Source organism: Sylvia atricapilla, chromosome 9 (assembly GCF_009819655.1).
Source record: "Sylvia atricapilla isolate bSylAtr1 chromosome 9, bSylAtr1.pri, whole genome shotgun sequence".
Classification (NCBI taxonomy): Eukaryota; Metazoa; Chordata; class Aves; order Passeriformes; family Sylviidae; genus Sylvia; species Sylvia atricapilla.
Genome location: NC_089148.1, coordinates 22,382,201 through 22,397,780, shown reverse-complemented (window position 1 = coordinate 22,397,780; position 15,580 = coordinate 22,382,201). Strand labels below are relative to the sequence as shown.

The following is a 15,580-nucleotide window of genomic DNA, read 5'->3' as shown; positions in this document are numbered from 1 at the left end:
ACATTAACTCAAACTTACTTCAGCTTCGCCCAGACTATACAAAAACCCATGAAATCTAGGTTGTTCTTATGTCTTCTTCAGAACAAAAATGGGAAATTATGAAAGGAAAAACATAACAAAAAGACTAAGTGGGAAGAAAAATGATCACAACATAATAAATCAGCTTTTATAAAAGTAATGATTCTATATCGGAGTGCTATTACATTTTAAAGAGTGAAAGATCTTCTTACCAGAAACCAATTTTTGACAGGAGTAGGAGTATGCATTGATTATTTTGGTAATAGTCAGAAGACAGATATATCTGTACCTTTCTCAGAGCATGTCACCAACTTCTGATAAACTCAAAGGCTGACAGGATATATAGAACTCATAAAACATAGCACTAGAACTGCAACTACAGATTTTTCTTTTATTCACAGAAACTACAAGTAGCACAATAGGGGTATTTTGGGTATTTTAAGCAAAGAGCATAATCTTTCCTCTTTGAAGGAAACCAGCAAAATGTTAAGTTTCATAATGTGATATTACAAATAACCATTAGCATGAAAAAATCACGCGTATCACGTGAAGTCCCTCTTACAAACAAGGTGGGAAGGTGGGCAAGGCGGCCACAGATAGGAACATAAGAAAGAGGGAAGGACTGGCTTCAGGACACAAGCTGAACTAACCTGGCTTTTTCTGATACTTTGTACATTTGTCATTTTGTCATGCAAGTTCTCATTCATTTTTTTGCAGTCTTTCTAAAGACAATATAATTACATACTACAATTAAGATCACAACATAGACTGAACCCTGAATGGGCCTTTGGACACTTGAAAGTTATTAGAAGGGTTAATGAGTATTTTCATGAAGTGACTTTGCAACACAGAAGAATGTCAACATCATACCTAGAAGAGAGGTCTCCTTTGCAAATGCTGCAGCAATAGCTGGGTCCAGCGTCGGCTGTCCATCGCCAGATGGAAGGTCAGGACGAGTGTAGTCTCTGCTTTTATCGTTGTTGTACTTCACATTCAAATTCACCAATTTGGAAAAATCAATTCGTAGGGTACAGCAAGCATTGTAAATATTTTGACCATCTAAGGCCTGAAAAAAAGATGACAATTTATTTGGTTGCACAAGGTTGGGGTGTTTGGTTGTTTTATTTTAAACAAGGTCAGTGTACAGACATTTATCTGTCTTACAGTCTACCTTAAAACCAATTAAAATGCATTAACCTCTCAACATGATTCCAGGAAGCTCAAGGTTTCCTTCTTAACTAAAAACTGTTTTTATGCACCAAAGTGCCAAGAGACATTTTAACACTGTCAAATTTAAATTTTGTCTGTTGAATATAGCTAATTAACCTGCATTCCATAGCACAGCCTAAATTCAAACATAATGCTGAATAGGTTTCTCAAAGAAAAAAAAAAATCACGAATCTTACATGAAAAATTGACAGAGAAAAAAATATCGATATGGAACTACCATGTTAGACAGCCATCTGTAAAGGCATAGTATATACATTATTCCTGGATGTTTTCCTTCTCCCCTTAAAGGTAATCAGTGCCAAAACTGAGACAAAACCAACTTTACTGCTAACCTGATGTTACCAATACTCTTTAGAAATCCCATTTTCACAATTAACTGGTACTTCTGAAAGAATGCCTATTAACATAACACATAGTACTCTATGAAAACACTTTTTTTAAAAATCCAACATTATATATATAAATAAAAACACACACATATATATATACATATATAAATATTTATGTTTCCTCCATCTCCATTATCCACCAGGCAAGCTGATACCTGGATTTGAGTCCACTTTGGGCACATCTCCCTTTCACTCAAAGCACTACCCGTTAAATATGGGAGCCTTAAAAAGAGGGAAATTTTTGTAACTAAGTCAGTTTAATTCTTAGGGAATGCTAAGGAAGTGAAGAGACAGCTCATCTTAAAAATTTGCATTCAATCAAGTCATTATGTTAATTATAAAGCTACCATATATATATATGTGCTGAAGAAATCAAATAAAGCAAATTTTCAAATACACACAACAGACCTTTTCTTTCAATGTCTGGACTGAAATGTACCACTTTTGGACCTGATCTAGCTCTTGCAGTTAGCTGTGTTACATCTGCAGTGTACTTGCCAACACATTCAGGTTCTGTTAGGGGCTTACTATTCTGAGGTAAGCACTGCACAAACCTTGTGTGCCTGCTGTTTTCATACAGTGATGCACCTGGAAACTGAACATCTTGCAGACCCGGGCCTGGATCTGCACAGCTTGGGCCAGCAAGGCTGTCCCCACAAGACATATCACAACTGACATCTCCAGAGCTCATGAAACCACTTAAAAGAACTACCACCATCAGCAGTCAATGTAAAAGAATATGTAAGTAAATATAATTAATTTTGCCATAGCTTGGAAGTTCTAAAAACATATAGAACAAAAAACTTATAGAAACCAGAAAATCTAAGCATTTTATCACCAAATAGCAATTAAAGAAACTCTTATGCCTGAAATTCAGCTTAAAAACTCAGCTTTATACAACATTGCAACAGCAAAATTTACTGTTCTTATTCACAGAACACAAGCTGAACTAATTAATTCTGTATTGTTGGGGTGGTGGTGGACACCACCATTACAGCATACAGCATTTGCTAGCTCTTTTATACATGGTGACAAAGCAGAATCCAAGACTCGTGTTGGTATCTGTCAAAAGATTATAATTTGAACACTCACACCTAAAAAAGTTTATACTGAGAATCTGCCATCACTTTCAGAAGATTCTACCTTTTAAAATCCACTAAGATATGGATTAGGGGAAGGTCCAAATTATCCAGCTGGAGTTTACTTACTGTCAAATACAATACCACTGCCCAGCAAGAGAACCTCATTCCCATAATGAAGAAAACAGGTGTGAACAAAAATGAAAGTCTTTATTTTTTAGCTTTGTTCAAATCACAGGACTCATCAAGATTCATACTCTGTGTGGAGACTGTAGAAATACTGACTTGTGGCTTCCAGAAAGCTGCTAAATTGATGGAAAAAAAAAAAAAAGTAGCAAAACAAGATATGTCTGTGTTTGTAGTTTCTAGAGTAGTCAATGTTTAAAGGGAGCTATATAAAAGTTACTAAAACTTCTAGTGAAACCAAAAGCTGCTCTTTCTGCCAAAATCAAAGTGACCAAAAGTACATACAAAAGGTACTGCACAAGAGAAATCCCTTGTAGTTGGGACACAGACGGACTGAAAGAACATCCTGAACCAGAAAGAAATGAGATGCACTTTTAATAAGCACTGTAGTCAAACTCTAGGAAAGAATTCAAGCACCAGAACCAAAAACCCCTCACCCCAACCATCTACCAGCAGGATCATACACTTCTAACAATGCAAGGAAGATTCTCACCAACCAGCATTTTTTTCAAGATAATTTGTTCACATCTAAGGTCACAAATGCGAACGTGTGTCCTGAGCTTTTACTTGTATAGCAAAAGAATGTGCAACCAGCCCCCAAACACTGCTCCTCTCAGACATCTTGAAAAAAATTACACCAGCCATTCACAGCTAGTGAATGTACACACAAAAATCATCTCCAAGAACTCCAGTTACTGCTAAGAAACTTCTCTTTCGAGTATTTATATCACACATGATATCATACCAAACCACACCACACATGGGTCAAACCAAGGAGATCAGGAATTATCAGACCTCCTACAAATATGAGTACCATTCTTCATCTTGCCTGTGTCAGATAACCCAAAAAACTAAACCCAAGATTTTTAGAAGGGTGTAATAGCTAAAGGCTTAAAAATACGCCAAACCCAAAGAAGCAACACTTACAAAACATACTCTAGCTCAAATAAGTATCTCAAAGTAACTGAAGGTCATACGTTAAGTATCCCTTGGAAGACATATATACCAAGATGTGTCCTACAGATATGCATCTGAATGAAAGTAACTTGTTTTGAGACAAGTGCCTTAGATACAAGAAGTTTCTGTGGCTAAAAAGTGTATGTAAATACATTCCATTCTCAAAAATTAACATATTTTATATACAAAGCACCTGTTGCTACACTTCCTGGACTTTCTGATACAAGGCAATCCAGCAGTCTCCTGTTTACCTGAATACTACTTATCATTTCTGAGCACAAACTGTGCTCCTTAGAACTAAAGACGTCCAAAAAAGCCTAACATAATAATAGAGGATAATAGCTCTGCTGCTCAGTCTCCTATCTGGAGATGTCCTTTCTTCCATTCTGCAGTGACTACCTGAAGTTCCTACTACATATTTTAGGGCAATGCAGATTAGTAGGGATTTTTTGCAGACTGCTACTAGCACAGAGCTACCCTGAACTTGTCTAACAAGTCTAACCTCACTGGAATCTTTGAATCACCTGTGGGCCAAGGAAAGTTCAACTGGCCAACTATCAACAGAATCTCTAGTGATATTTTTAACCTATGCTGGGTCAAGATGACAGGCATGCACTACACACGAGCTTCAGTTAATTGTCTATAGATGAGTCATTAATGCCTTAATATCCATGGTTTGGCAAGAATACTTTCAGTAAATTTGCAAAGACAACACTCTGAATTAGCCAGCTTCACAGACAGAAACAATGGCATGTCCATGGTACACCAAAATACTGGTGTTATATATTTAAGTGTGCTGCTTACACTGAGAGTACTCATCATTTACAATGAAAATGGGCTATTTTTAATGCTTAGAGTATCTCCATAGGCATACAGACAAAACCTTCTTCATAAGCAGAAGCATGGCAGTTCAGTGTGCTCTAATCTTGCCCATTCTCAGTTACATTCTCCACCCCTGCCTAGACTGCGGCATTATACAGAATCTGAAATTCCCAGTCTTCACCCAAGGAACCTACAATGATCCAACCTGAGGGTGGTGATGAAATAAGTATCAGTAGACCCACTATATACTTTTACAGGAGATGAGTTTCTTACAAAACAAGTCGAACAGGAATGAGCTTTTTTTCACTAGCTGCTCATTCAAATAGCAAAAGCGATCCTACAGGACTAGAGGCTTCATATTGCACATTCTTGTCAGGGTCACTGTTTTCTCAGAACCTCCACATGCATAGCATCTCTCCTTGGTACTTATATTGCTCGAGTCTTTCAAATTGCTCTAACTTCCTTAATAAGTCTTCAATTTCTATTAAGGCCACTTTCTGATTTCCTGTGAAGCGGGCTGTCGGAAAATTAAATTTCCCCATTATTTTCTACAGTAACTTGGATGGAAAACAATTCGAAAACTTTACTCTTCTACCATGTGTTTGATCTTGAACTCCATGCAACTTAATTGTAGCCACCACATCATCTTCCTTCTACTTCCAGATGTATTTAAACTGAAGAGGTTTTTTCATATCACCTGACTGCTTCTTTCCTTTAGCTATTTTTGTTCTGGTGGCACTTCATGTTTTATCACAGTAGCTTAACCATAAGAGCTATATTTTACTCTACTCTGTGAGGGTAGTGGGGAAATCAAACCCTCCGTGCAATTTAGCATCTTTTAATAAATGCAGTTGGTACTTAACATTTTGTACATTTACACATGGACTAATTCAAATATGAAATTATAAACCTAAGACCATTTAAATTTGACAATAAGGCCCCAAAATCACTGACAATGACTGTGCATACAGGAGTCACTTATTCAATAAAGTTTAGTCATTCACATACAAGCTACTGCAAGTGAACATGTACCCTAACCAAAACATGCAAAACAGGAGAAATAAATGCTTGCTGGGTTTTTAAGACCAGTGGGGTCCCAACAAGCTAGTATCAGTGTGTCTAAAGTCAACAACAGCAAGAGACTCTTGGATTCCTTTCACATTTTACACACCTCATCCTTTCATTTTTAACTTCTTTATAATATATTCCTAGAATTACACTGATAATTTTCATATCACAGTCCACTTTGCAAATGTATTTTTTTCATTAATTTTCCTGATAATATACATGACTCAAAAAATAAGGTCAAAAGATGTCACTTTTGTGACAGACTTTGCATCAGAAAAGCACTTTAAAAGCAGCAGTAACATCTGCCGAAAAATGGCTTTCCAAACACAAGTCAAGCCTGAATTAAAACCTTCTGCAACAAACACACTTAGTACCCAACTATTTATCAAATATGTCAAATATAAATCTAAATGTCAACAATTGATTTCTGTAGAACTTGCAGGTTAAAATCTCATTTCTGTACCACTATTTTAAACCTGCAACGTCCCCATCCATACAAATTCTTATGTATTACAGTTCTATATTTGCATCTCTCTCTACTCTGAGGCATAATCTATTATTTAATATTGTTTCAACTCTGAAAAGGATAGCCCTAATTTAAGTTGTGTTCTACATCTACAAGCATTTCCAGACTGCTTTTCAGGAGTAGATTATTTCACAGGACCACTTAAATCAAACTGCAAATCGTCTCTTCTCTTCTCTTGTTTTCCTCAATAGCATGGAAACTTCCATATTGCTTTTTGAAAACATTAAACTTTTTGTGATTCCCTGTCTTGACCACTTCACAGCTCTTTATTCAAAGCCCAGTATTTCATTTGCTGACAGGGACAAAAATGATCACCCACTTAACGAAGTCTTTATTTCACTATAGTCCTTATTCTTTAAAACAGAAAATTAAAAGCCCATTTTTGTCTTTCCTCTATTAAGAGGAAAATTTGCCAACTTAGCCTGAGGTGTGAGCTTTTCACTTTCGTGAAGTTCTCAGCTAGTCTGTCATCAACAGGCAATAAGCACGTCCTATGCTGCCAAGCAACACTTAACCAGCACATCAATTTTAATCAGCCTTCCTCCAAATCAGACTGCATTGAAGGTTTGAAAATATAAATTAATTCCATTTACCTCTTGAAAATTATAATAATAATAATAATAATAATAATCACCATCTCCTTTGGTTCAACTTTTCTACTGCCACAAATGTTAACATATCCCATTCAATTAATTTAAACCATCTGGTCTAGATGACATGCTGTTGATCTTTGCCATAATTTATCCATAGGCTTTCTCCTGCTATAATGAATAAAACTAGGTACCTGTTCTTGCCTCTCCTACTTAAGACAGAAGAGTTTCCTATAAAACAAAAGCAAGATCCTGCTCACCCATCACTGCTGGAAAGCTTCTTCATAGTCTTGTCAAATGAGTAAATTGCACGCTCTCTTCTGGGCATTTATGGTTACAAGTTTAGATTTTATTTTTTTTTTTTTTAGGATACTATAGCTAAATACTTTCACAAATTTGTAACTAATCCACAAATCAATCATATCTTTGTATGGATGCTTAAAAGTACCTGCCAACAACAATCCAAGAGCGTTACTAAATTTGCTGCTTACGGTGAATTAATTATGCATCATTATGATATCCTACATTCTTACTTCTGGTTGACATTTTTACCATTGCAATCCTGCATTTTATTTCATCTCTGTCTTACCATAATATTTGTTCATACAAATGTCTGAAAGAGTTTGGACACAGTACCTATAAACATAGTATCATTAAACACTGATTTCACAGAGCATAACAACATATTATATAATAATCTCTGCTATTTTTTTTTAAAATCTCAAAAAATTCACACACGTGGTGGAGGAGTATGACGCATTGTTATGGCAGTACTCTGTTTGTAAAATGTTTGTAAAATGTTGAGAGTACAGGAAAATCTCTAGCCTTAAAAGAGAACTTTACTTACTTGCTTTGCTTGCTGTGCGTTTACTGGATCACCAAACTGCAGTAAAGCTTGAAACTGGTTATTCTTTGTGAATGTGATTATCTTCAACACAGCACCAAATTTAGAGAATATCTGCCAAAAACATTGTACAGTTTTACACATCTGTTTCTCCCAAACACAGCTCAAGCTAAAGTGAAATTTGACTTACCTGATGAAGAACATCCAGGGTTACTGGATAGTACATGTTGTCAATAATTATTCTAAGTACTGGACTCTGAGCTGGAGTCACTGCACTCTCACTAACAGTGGTCCCACTAATGGGAGCATTTGATGCCTGCACAGCCGTCACTGCCTGAAGAACAGCTTGGGCTCGCTTTAAAAAAAACAATATGACAGAAGAGAGATTTTCTTAATATTTCAAGATAACAGCTTGATATTAATTAGAAATATTAATATAGTTAACTCCAGAAACACAAAATAGTCCACTTATTTAAAACTCAGAGCTACAGACATAATACAACATTAAGTGCAATGCAGTCTGACTCTGTGAGAAGAGTAAATAAAAAGGAAAATATCAATTCTAATGTGACATCAAGGAGGGGCTTCAAACAGCACCAATATCAATCTTTCTAGTAGAAAGCTTATTGTTCTACTAGTAAGGATAAAGAAAGTGAGGATTTTGAAGGTTTCAAGATTCTTTCCTTAACAGGAAATAAAACTAAACAAAACCACAAACCAACCAAGGAAAAACCCCAACCCTACAGAAAGCAGAGTTACTTATCTTATGTTCAAAAGACTGTATCTCAGCCAACATTTCCCTGCCATTTTAATTATGTAGAAGGTTCTAATTGGAAGGGAAAATTCTAAACTAACACCTTCAAACTTCTCAGTTTTGACACAATGAAATAATACACAAGACTAGCAAATGTCAAGAAAGTAGTATCCAGAGAGGTAAATAAACTGGTGCCTGTTATCCAACTTCTTTGTAAAAAGAAAAACAAACTCCTCTCCATATATGGGGGTTTTTGTTTGTTTTTAAACACAAGCAAGATTTTAGAAATTCAAAGGTAACCACATGATGATACCACAAAAACACACATCTATGAAACTACTTCCACTGCCAAAACTGACAGTATTAAAAAGATTAGATGTCTTCTTCTGAGAAAGAAGAAGTGCAGAAAAAAGGGGTTCCATTTAATACTTTCATTACAGTTGCCTTATGAAGCAAAACAATACAAAACAAGAGAGACAAGTGAGCATGCCAGGTAAAAATAATAACCATCATATTAATGCATACTGCATATTTTAAAGATATTAGAGATACTACACAATTTCATGTCTCACAACTTACATGATACTCCTCATACTGAAACAAATCAATGAATAAGGAAAGTAGGGGGAAAAAAAAAGACCTGGTGAACACCAATTGGGAAAACAAAATTTACCTCTACATTCAACATTAATTACTGTAACTGCATAAAAATGTCTTGTGATTACATTTCTTTTCCCTAATGTATGAAACATAACTTTCAAGATGGACAGATATTTGGCTGAGTTACATAATTATTTCCCATTCCTTCTATAAGCCCTATCAATTAAACAGCAGTCCTTACAGTGACTGGAAAAGTTTAAACTGTACAACTCAAACTACAACTTGTGAAGTCAGTGTTAGCATATGACCTTTGTCAGCGCTATCTATACTTATACATATTTCATTCCATTAAAATTAATGTGAGTACATGAAGGAATACAGGACTAAACAATGGTAAGCATTAAAATTCTTACAGGTATTGTGTCAAACAAGTTCAAAATAACATCTAGCATCACATATAAGTAGCCAACTTGAAGACATTGAAGTAGCATGTAACAGTTCTTTCTTATTTTTGAAAAATTGAAACTAAGTTCAAAAGATCAGATACATCACCCAAAGTACATTTACTTCTAAATAAATAAAATATTCCAGTGTCTGTGCAGAAGGACTAAACCCATGCATTTATGACAGGATAATGATTAAAAAGAAGCACAGTTAGAGGTCGTTCTGTTCTCAATTCTCCTGCATCTTGATAATGCACTAAGAAATACTTGTTGTATATCAGGGTTTAAAGGCTCCTCTCCATGTTCTGTCATCTCACAGAAAAAGAATTTTTATAGAACTATAACTGAAATGAAAATTAAAAATGGTCCCTTTCCAAACTGTTTATTCAGAACCAGGTCATTCTGAGCATGTAAGTAAAAGTAATCTCTGAAGCTTGTAATGAGCAGTTCAGAATGACACATCTTAGTGGAACCTTTCGAGCCAAGACCTGGCTGTTTAAAGTACCCCTTGGCTAAATAATTTTTTCCTGCCTTCTTTTTAACCAATATACTTGCACATTTCTGCAATTTTTTTATTCCATCTTCCCAGTTATACATCCTAACATTCCAATATCTTCACATCTTCCTGCCTGAACATCCAGAACAAGACAATTTCAAATGAATTTGAGTTGATGAAAAAATTTTATCTGATTTAAAAGCTAAGTACTGAGTACCCAAAAAAATGCCAGAATACAAGCAACACCTGCACTATCTTTATTTTTTCTTACAGAAAACAGAATGTCCAACCACCTTTGTTTTATAGAATGTTTCATGAGATAGTAGTTACAGAATGCTTACTGCCAAGTAATTATTTCTATTATTTAGTTCTAAATTAAACTTAAATTAAAATTAAGTTCTGGAAGACCTGGAATATAGGTTTAAGATGGGGCAGTAATATGCATGGTGGCATAAAAGCTGCTGAAAAGTCAGCACATCCTATAGGTTGAAAAGGTGAACATGTGAAGCACCAGATGAATATCAGCAAAGAAACCAGAGGACAACATAAGCCAACACTTCTTAAGAGAGTATGTCCAACCACTGTAAGTGAAGACGTAATTTATCCCCTACTCAATCAAAGGTAAATTAAGGTGTTTATTTTTATTTGTAACTGACATTTTGGAGGGCAGGGAATTTCTATTAAAAAATAATCAAAATATTTTAAAGAACAAGATATTTAGAAAGACCAACAGTAAAATCAAAACAATACTTGATCCGAACCAAAATGTCTTTCAACAGATTACTCTGAAGTTGCTTTCAAAGGCAACAGCTGTAAGTTTTCTATTTACATGTCCTAATAGAGGACACAATCAACAGAAACTAATTTGGCACTAACACTGTTTTTTGTATCATCAAAAATGCAAGAACTTAATCTTAAAATAATCCAACACATGAGAATTCTGGTAGGTTTGAGTCTTTTCTCTCTCTATAATTTGTATTAATTGGTCACCATGTTACTTCTGCTAATTCTTTTATTCTACTAGAAACAGACATGCATAGACATATGTATCTGTCATTATTGTTATATAAGTCCTGGAGAGACAAGAGCAAAATGGAGAGCAAGATGGGTTTTTTATGTTATTGAGTACATTTGTCTCTAGAGCGATCATTATGGTATTATTCTCCAGAAAAAGCAGATCACAAGCTGAGATTACCAGTGCTATGGATGTGATCACCCAAAGCTGATCATCCAAAACTGAAACTTAGGCACTGGCACTAGCCATTACCACCAGGGCACTGGAATCTCAGATGTCAGAACAAGAAAGTTAATTCTACCATCCTATGGTCCATAAACTAAGACAAAAACTTTAAATTTACTTATAATTTTAAATAACTATTAAAAACACACTTCAGAACCTTTGTATTTTGACATTTAGGAAACATTAAGAAAATTTATCATAATGGAAAGATCACGTAGAAAGCAAATCCCTTTCAGTGTCACAAAATGCAACTGTCATGGCTAAGACTAAAGGAGTGTTACAATAAGGACAAAACCAAATGATTCAAACATATGGCACGTGAGCCAAAAACACATGTCATGCCTCATCTTCTACTATCTGCATTTGTAATACTACTGAACAGTAAATATACCTGGTTAAGTGTGTTATCAGTCTTTAGTTCTTTATGATTGGAATACTGGATATAAATGGGTTGGTTACGAAGATGAGGTGTCACAGCAGAGTAATAGTTAACCATAGTGATAGCTGCTTCTTCTGTGGCAAGTTCCAAAAATGCCTGTAATTAAAAGAGGTCATTTTCAGTATTTACAAAGCAGGTAATCTTCATATTAGCCTACACAAAAAAAAAAAAAGGTTTAGTAACGTATTTTAACAAACGTTAGTCTTCAGAAAATTCATATACATATGTCATTCTATACATATCCACTTTATTTGCTAAGCTACTTCATCCCCAAAATTAACCTATGAAGATGCAGGAATAAATATTGATCTTTAACCTTTTTGCTTTATGTAGCTGCCAACCATCCTGTTTCCCCAAAAAATTTACTAGAAGACAGCATAAATTCATTTAAAAATAAAGGAATAAAAGCTCCTTTTTTCTTTAATACTTACTGCTTTATTACTTCCTTCAATAGCATTTTAACAATATATTTTGAAATCAGACAGTAACCATATTAAACAATGGAAAGCAACAAATTACCTGGTTTTTCCCTTTCAGCATCAGGATGTTGGTTACTTTACCAAAAGGTAAACCTAAAGCAATAACTTCTGTTTCTGTCACTTCCCCAGGCAATTTCCTGATATGAAGAACACGAGAAGGAGCCCCATCCATTTTATCATCACCTTTGAATTTCTTGTTGTCATTACCGTTGGCTGAAAAACATATTCAGACTCTATTTGAAAAGTTTACTGATATTATTAATGCTTTATTTAAAATGCTTTTAATTATAAACATGAAATTAATTTTAAGTGAGCCATCGCCTCATTTGGTTTAAGTCAAATTCAAAGGTCCAGAACAAATTCTGCAGAGACAAATGCTACTTTCATGAAAGGTAGACTGTTCAAGACTTAGTCCTCCGACAAAGACCACAGCAAATCCTTTATACCTCAAAGCATCTCACATAATAACACAGAATAATAACATATTAATTACATCTAACAAGGGCTCACACAAGAACTCCTACATACATTGAAGTAAAAAACAGTTAGTGGCTACCCAGAGGTTTTTTCAAAGAAATAAAATGGCAGTGAACCATTAATATATCCCAAAGTTTTTTTAAGAACTGCTTGCACCAAGGAACTGGACACAGGAAGTAGAAAAGTAACAAAGCAAAACCAGAAGTGTCATTAAGACTGGGAAAGATGAGAGTAGAAAAAGGAGATGATATAGAGGATTGCCATCACAAAAGGCAGATGCAACCAACAATTTAAGGACAAAGCAGAAAAATGTCCATTACGAACTATGAGCTCACTCATAAAAAAGGAAAAACCAACTAATAAACATGATGCAGCCAACACCGACATTGGGGGTTCCAGGAAGATCCAGATAAATTTCCCTAACAGAATCCGAGAAGCATTAGCATCAATGTACAAAACACCAGAAAGACTATATAGAATATTCTCCAGAATTCGTGTGAAGAATTACAGTAAATTCTAACTTCAGTTCCTTTTGCTTAATGCACAGCTAAGTGGTTGGATGAAAAAAAACTTGCTTTTGAAAGAAGGCCAGGAAAAAAATCATTTACTTTGGTTAAAAATATGTCAGTGGTGTTAACATCAGATTCAAAGGCTAAATAAAAACACTGTCCTAAGATATTATATTAATAAATTAATCAGTGCTGGAAATCAGCATGCATTTATATATTAGCAGAACAAGTTATAAGACCTCCCTTTCTTCTACCAAAAAGCAAGGTATTTAGACTTACCTATATATAAAATTTGAAATAACTTATTAGTTAAAACCACTATGCCTTAGAGGCATGTCGTGCAGTAACTCCATATCCACACTCTGTACCACCACCACCACCCTCCTCCAAAAAAATTTCCACAACTAAGCTTTTAAGAAGTTTTTGCACACAAGAACACAAAGGGTGTTCCATCTTACTACAGCAGACAAAACAACAAAAGCCTAACAACATTCAAGACTGGGGAAAATTCAGCTAGCAGTATCTCCAACTGAAAATGCTAGAATCCCTGAAATAGCAGGTATTTTATTTTTGTCCACTGCAGAGAAAGACAAATTTTGGTGGAACACAGAAGAGTAACACTTGAAAAATAGGTAACACTGAACTAGGATCTGAAGTCTACAGAGGACTCTAACCTGTACCATTTTGGCAAACATGGTGAGATAGAGCTTTCAGGTAGCCAGATTTCACCTGTTCAAAATTACACATTATAACACAACCTCAAAGAGACAGCCAAAGTTTGTGAAAAATACTTTTACTTTTCAACTGAAGCTCAACACACAATAGTCTTTCCCAGTTCTCAATTTAAATCTCTACAAAAATTAAATTTAAAAAAAACCAAACAGAAAAAACAAGGTAAAGTGTGATAGGCTGGACAATGCATTACAAACAAAACATTAAAAACAAACTTGCAAAGGTTAAAAGAATTACAGTGATACTGTAACTACATGTCCATTGCCCTTCATTCTTAAGCCTTCTGAATAACTTCAACTCACTACAAATTTCAAAAAATATGAAACATTACCAATCAGAAATGAGAATGCAAGAAAGTTTTCCAACTAAAGGATTTTCTGAAATGAAGAAACCTCTCATTTTTCTACATCAACAGAAATATATTCACCATGACTGCTCAGAGCAGTACTAACAGAGCTGTTTTGTCTTTTGCGTGGTTGTCAACAGACAGTTTTGACATATTAACCTTTCCACAGCATAATGTCCAAGAATTTACTTTTTGTTACACTAAAGCTCTTATTTAAATTAGGCTTTAGGTAATCCCAACATTTCCAGTAAAAGAATCACAGGTTAGTATATAATCACTCACATATATGTATATTAAATGTTCCTTTAATAATTATTTAACACAATAATTTAGTAATTATCATGTTACCCAACTGATTTTGCATCTATTAGCACTGCTACCTAATACTGGCATTTTTCACAGTTCTTCAACTTTTCCTGCAGTAAGTTTAAAGAACAAGCTGAAAAGAAGCATTTTGCAGTACTAAATATACATAGCTTTTCCTACACAGCAATCAAGAGCTTTTACTTAATTCAGGTTACATACACACAATTTTGGTTTTTTACACTGTCTTAAACCTCAACTATGCTATACTTTAAACACTTTTTACTTACTGTAAAAAAACAAAAAACAAGTGCCTGTGCAAAAACATTTTGTAAAAAAGCAGGCGAATATATTACAATAATATATACAAAAAATACAGAATTAGGCACGAAAGAACATAGGGCCATCAAAAAATGGGGGCAGGAGGGACAGGAAGGGAGGACTGGCGTCAAGAATTTTCAATGCTATGGAATTGCCCAAAAATAAGTTTTTAGCAGTAGGACAAGTAACCACAACAAAAGCTGTTTAGTACTTATGAACGAAAGCATCTCTTGTACAATGAAAGCCTAACTGGTACTATTCATTTAAAAATGAAACCCGTCTTCTTGAAGTAAAATCTATGCTAAAAAATTTAACAATGGATTTTAGAAGACAGAAGAAATGAACGCATCAGCTGCTGAATGCAAAGAGAATATATACCTTTTCTACTTTTGGTTGTCCATTAACCATCCTCTAACAATAATTTCCTGTTCCAGTAATAAAGTGTGTATCATACACTAAATACGCAAGCACATACACAATCAAACTTTTCATGACATTTGTGGAACAAATGAAATTTAGCTTTTAGGAGAGTTATTGAGAGATTCTGGCACTGTATGAAACCTCTCTAACTGTAGTCTCTTATTTGTCATTATAAACGGCACTTCTCAGCTGAAGACACGTCATTAAATTGCACTTGGGAATAGAAAATCACATTTACAACACAGGAACACAACTTGTCCAGAGCCGCTGAAAGGCGAACTTAACTACTGTTAAAACAACAATCTCATTCCC

The 15,580-nt window shown here is 34.8% G+C and overlaps 1 protein-coding gene across 5 annotated transcripts in view; it reads right to left on the bottom strand.

Moving 5' to 3' along the window:
• Positions 1-15,580, bottom strand: part of PTBP2 (polypyrimidine tract binding protein 2) — a 48,230-nt gene that overhangs the window by 10,930 nt on the left and 21,720 nt on the right. For all 5 annotated transcript variants that reach the window (XM_066325248.1, XM_066325249.1, XM_066325250.1 and 2 more), the window contains 5 exons: positions 12,201-12,373; positions 11,634-11,777; positions 7,900-8,064; positions 7,713-7,823; positions 889-1,084 (listed from right to left, as the gene is read on the bottom strand). In XM_066325248.1, the coding sequence (XP_066181345.1) occupies positions 889-1,084; positions 7,713-7,823; positions 7,900-8,064; positions 11,634-11,777; positions 12,201-12,373 (789 nt within the window). The remainder of the gene's footprint in view (positions 1-888; positions 1,085-7,712; positions 7,824-7,899; positions 8,065-11,633; positions 11,778-12,200; positions 12,374-15,580) is intronic.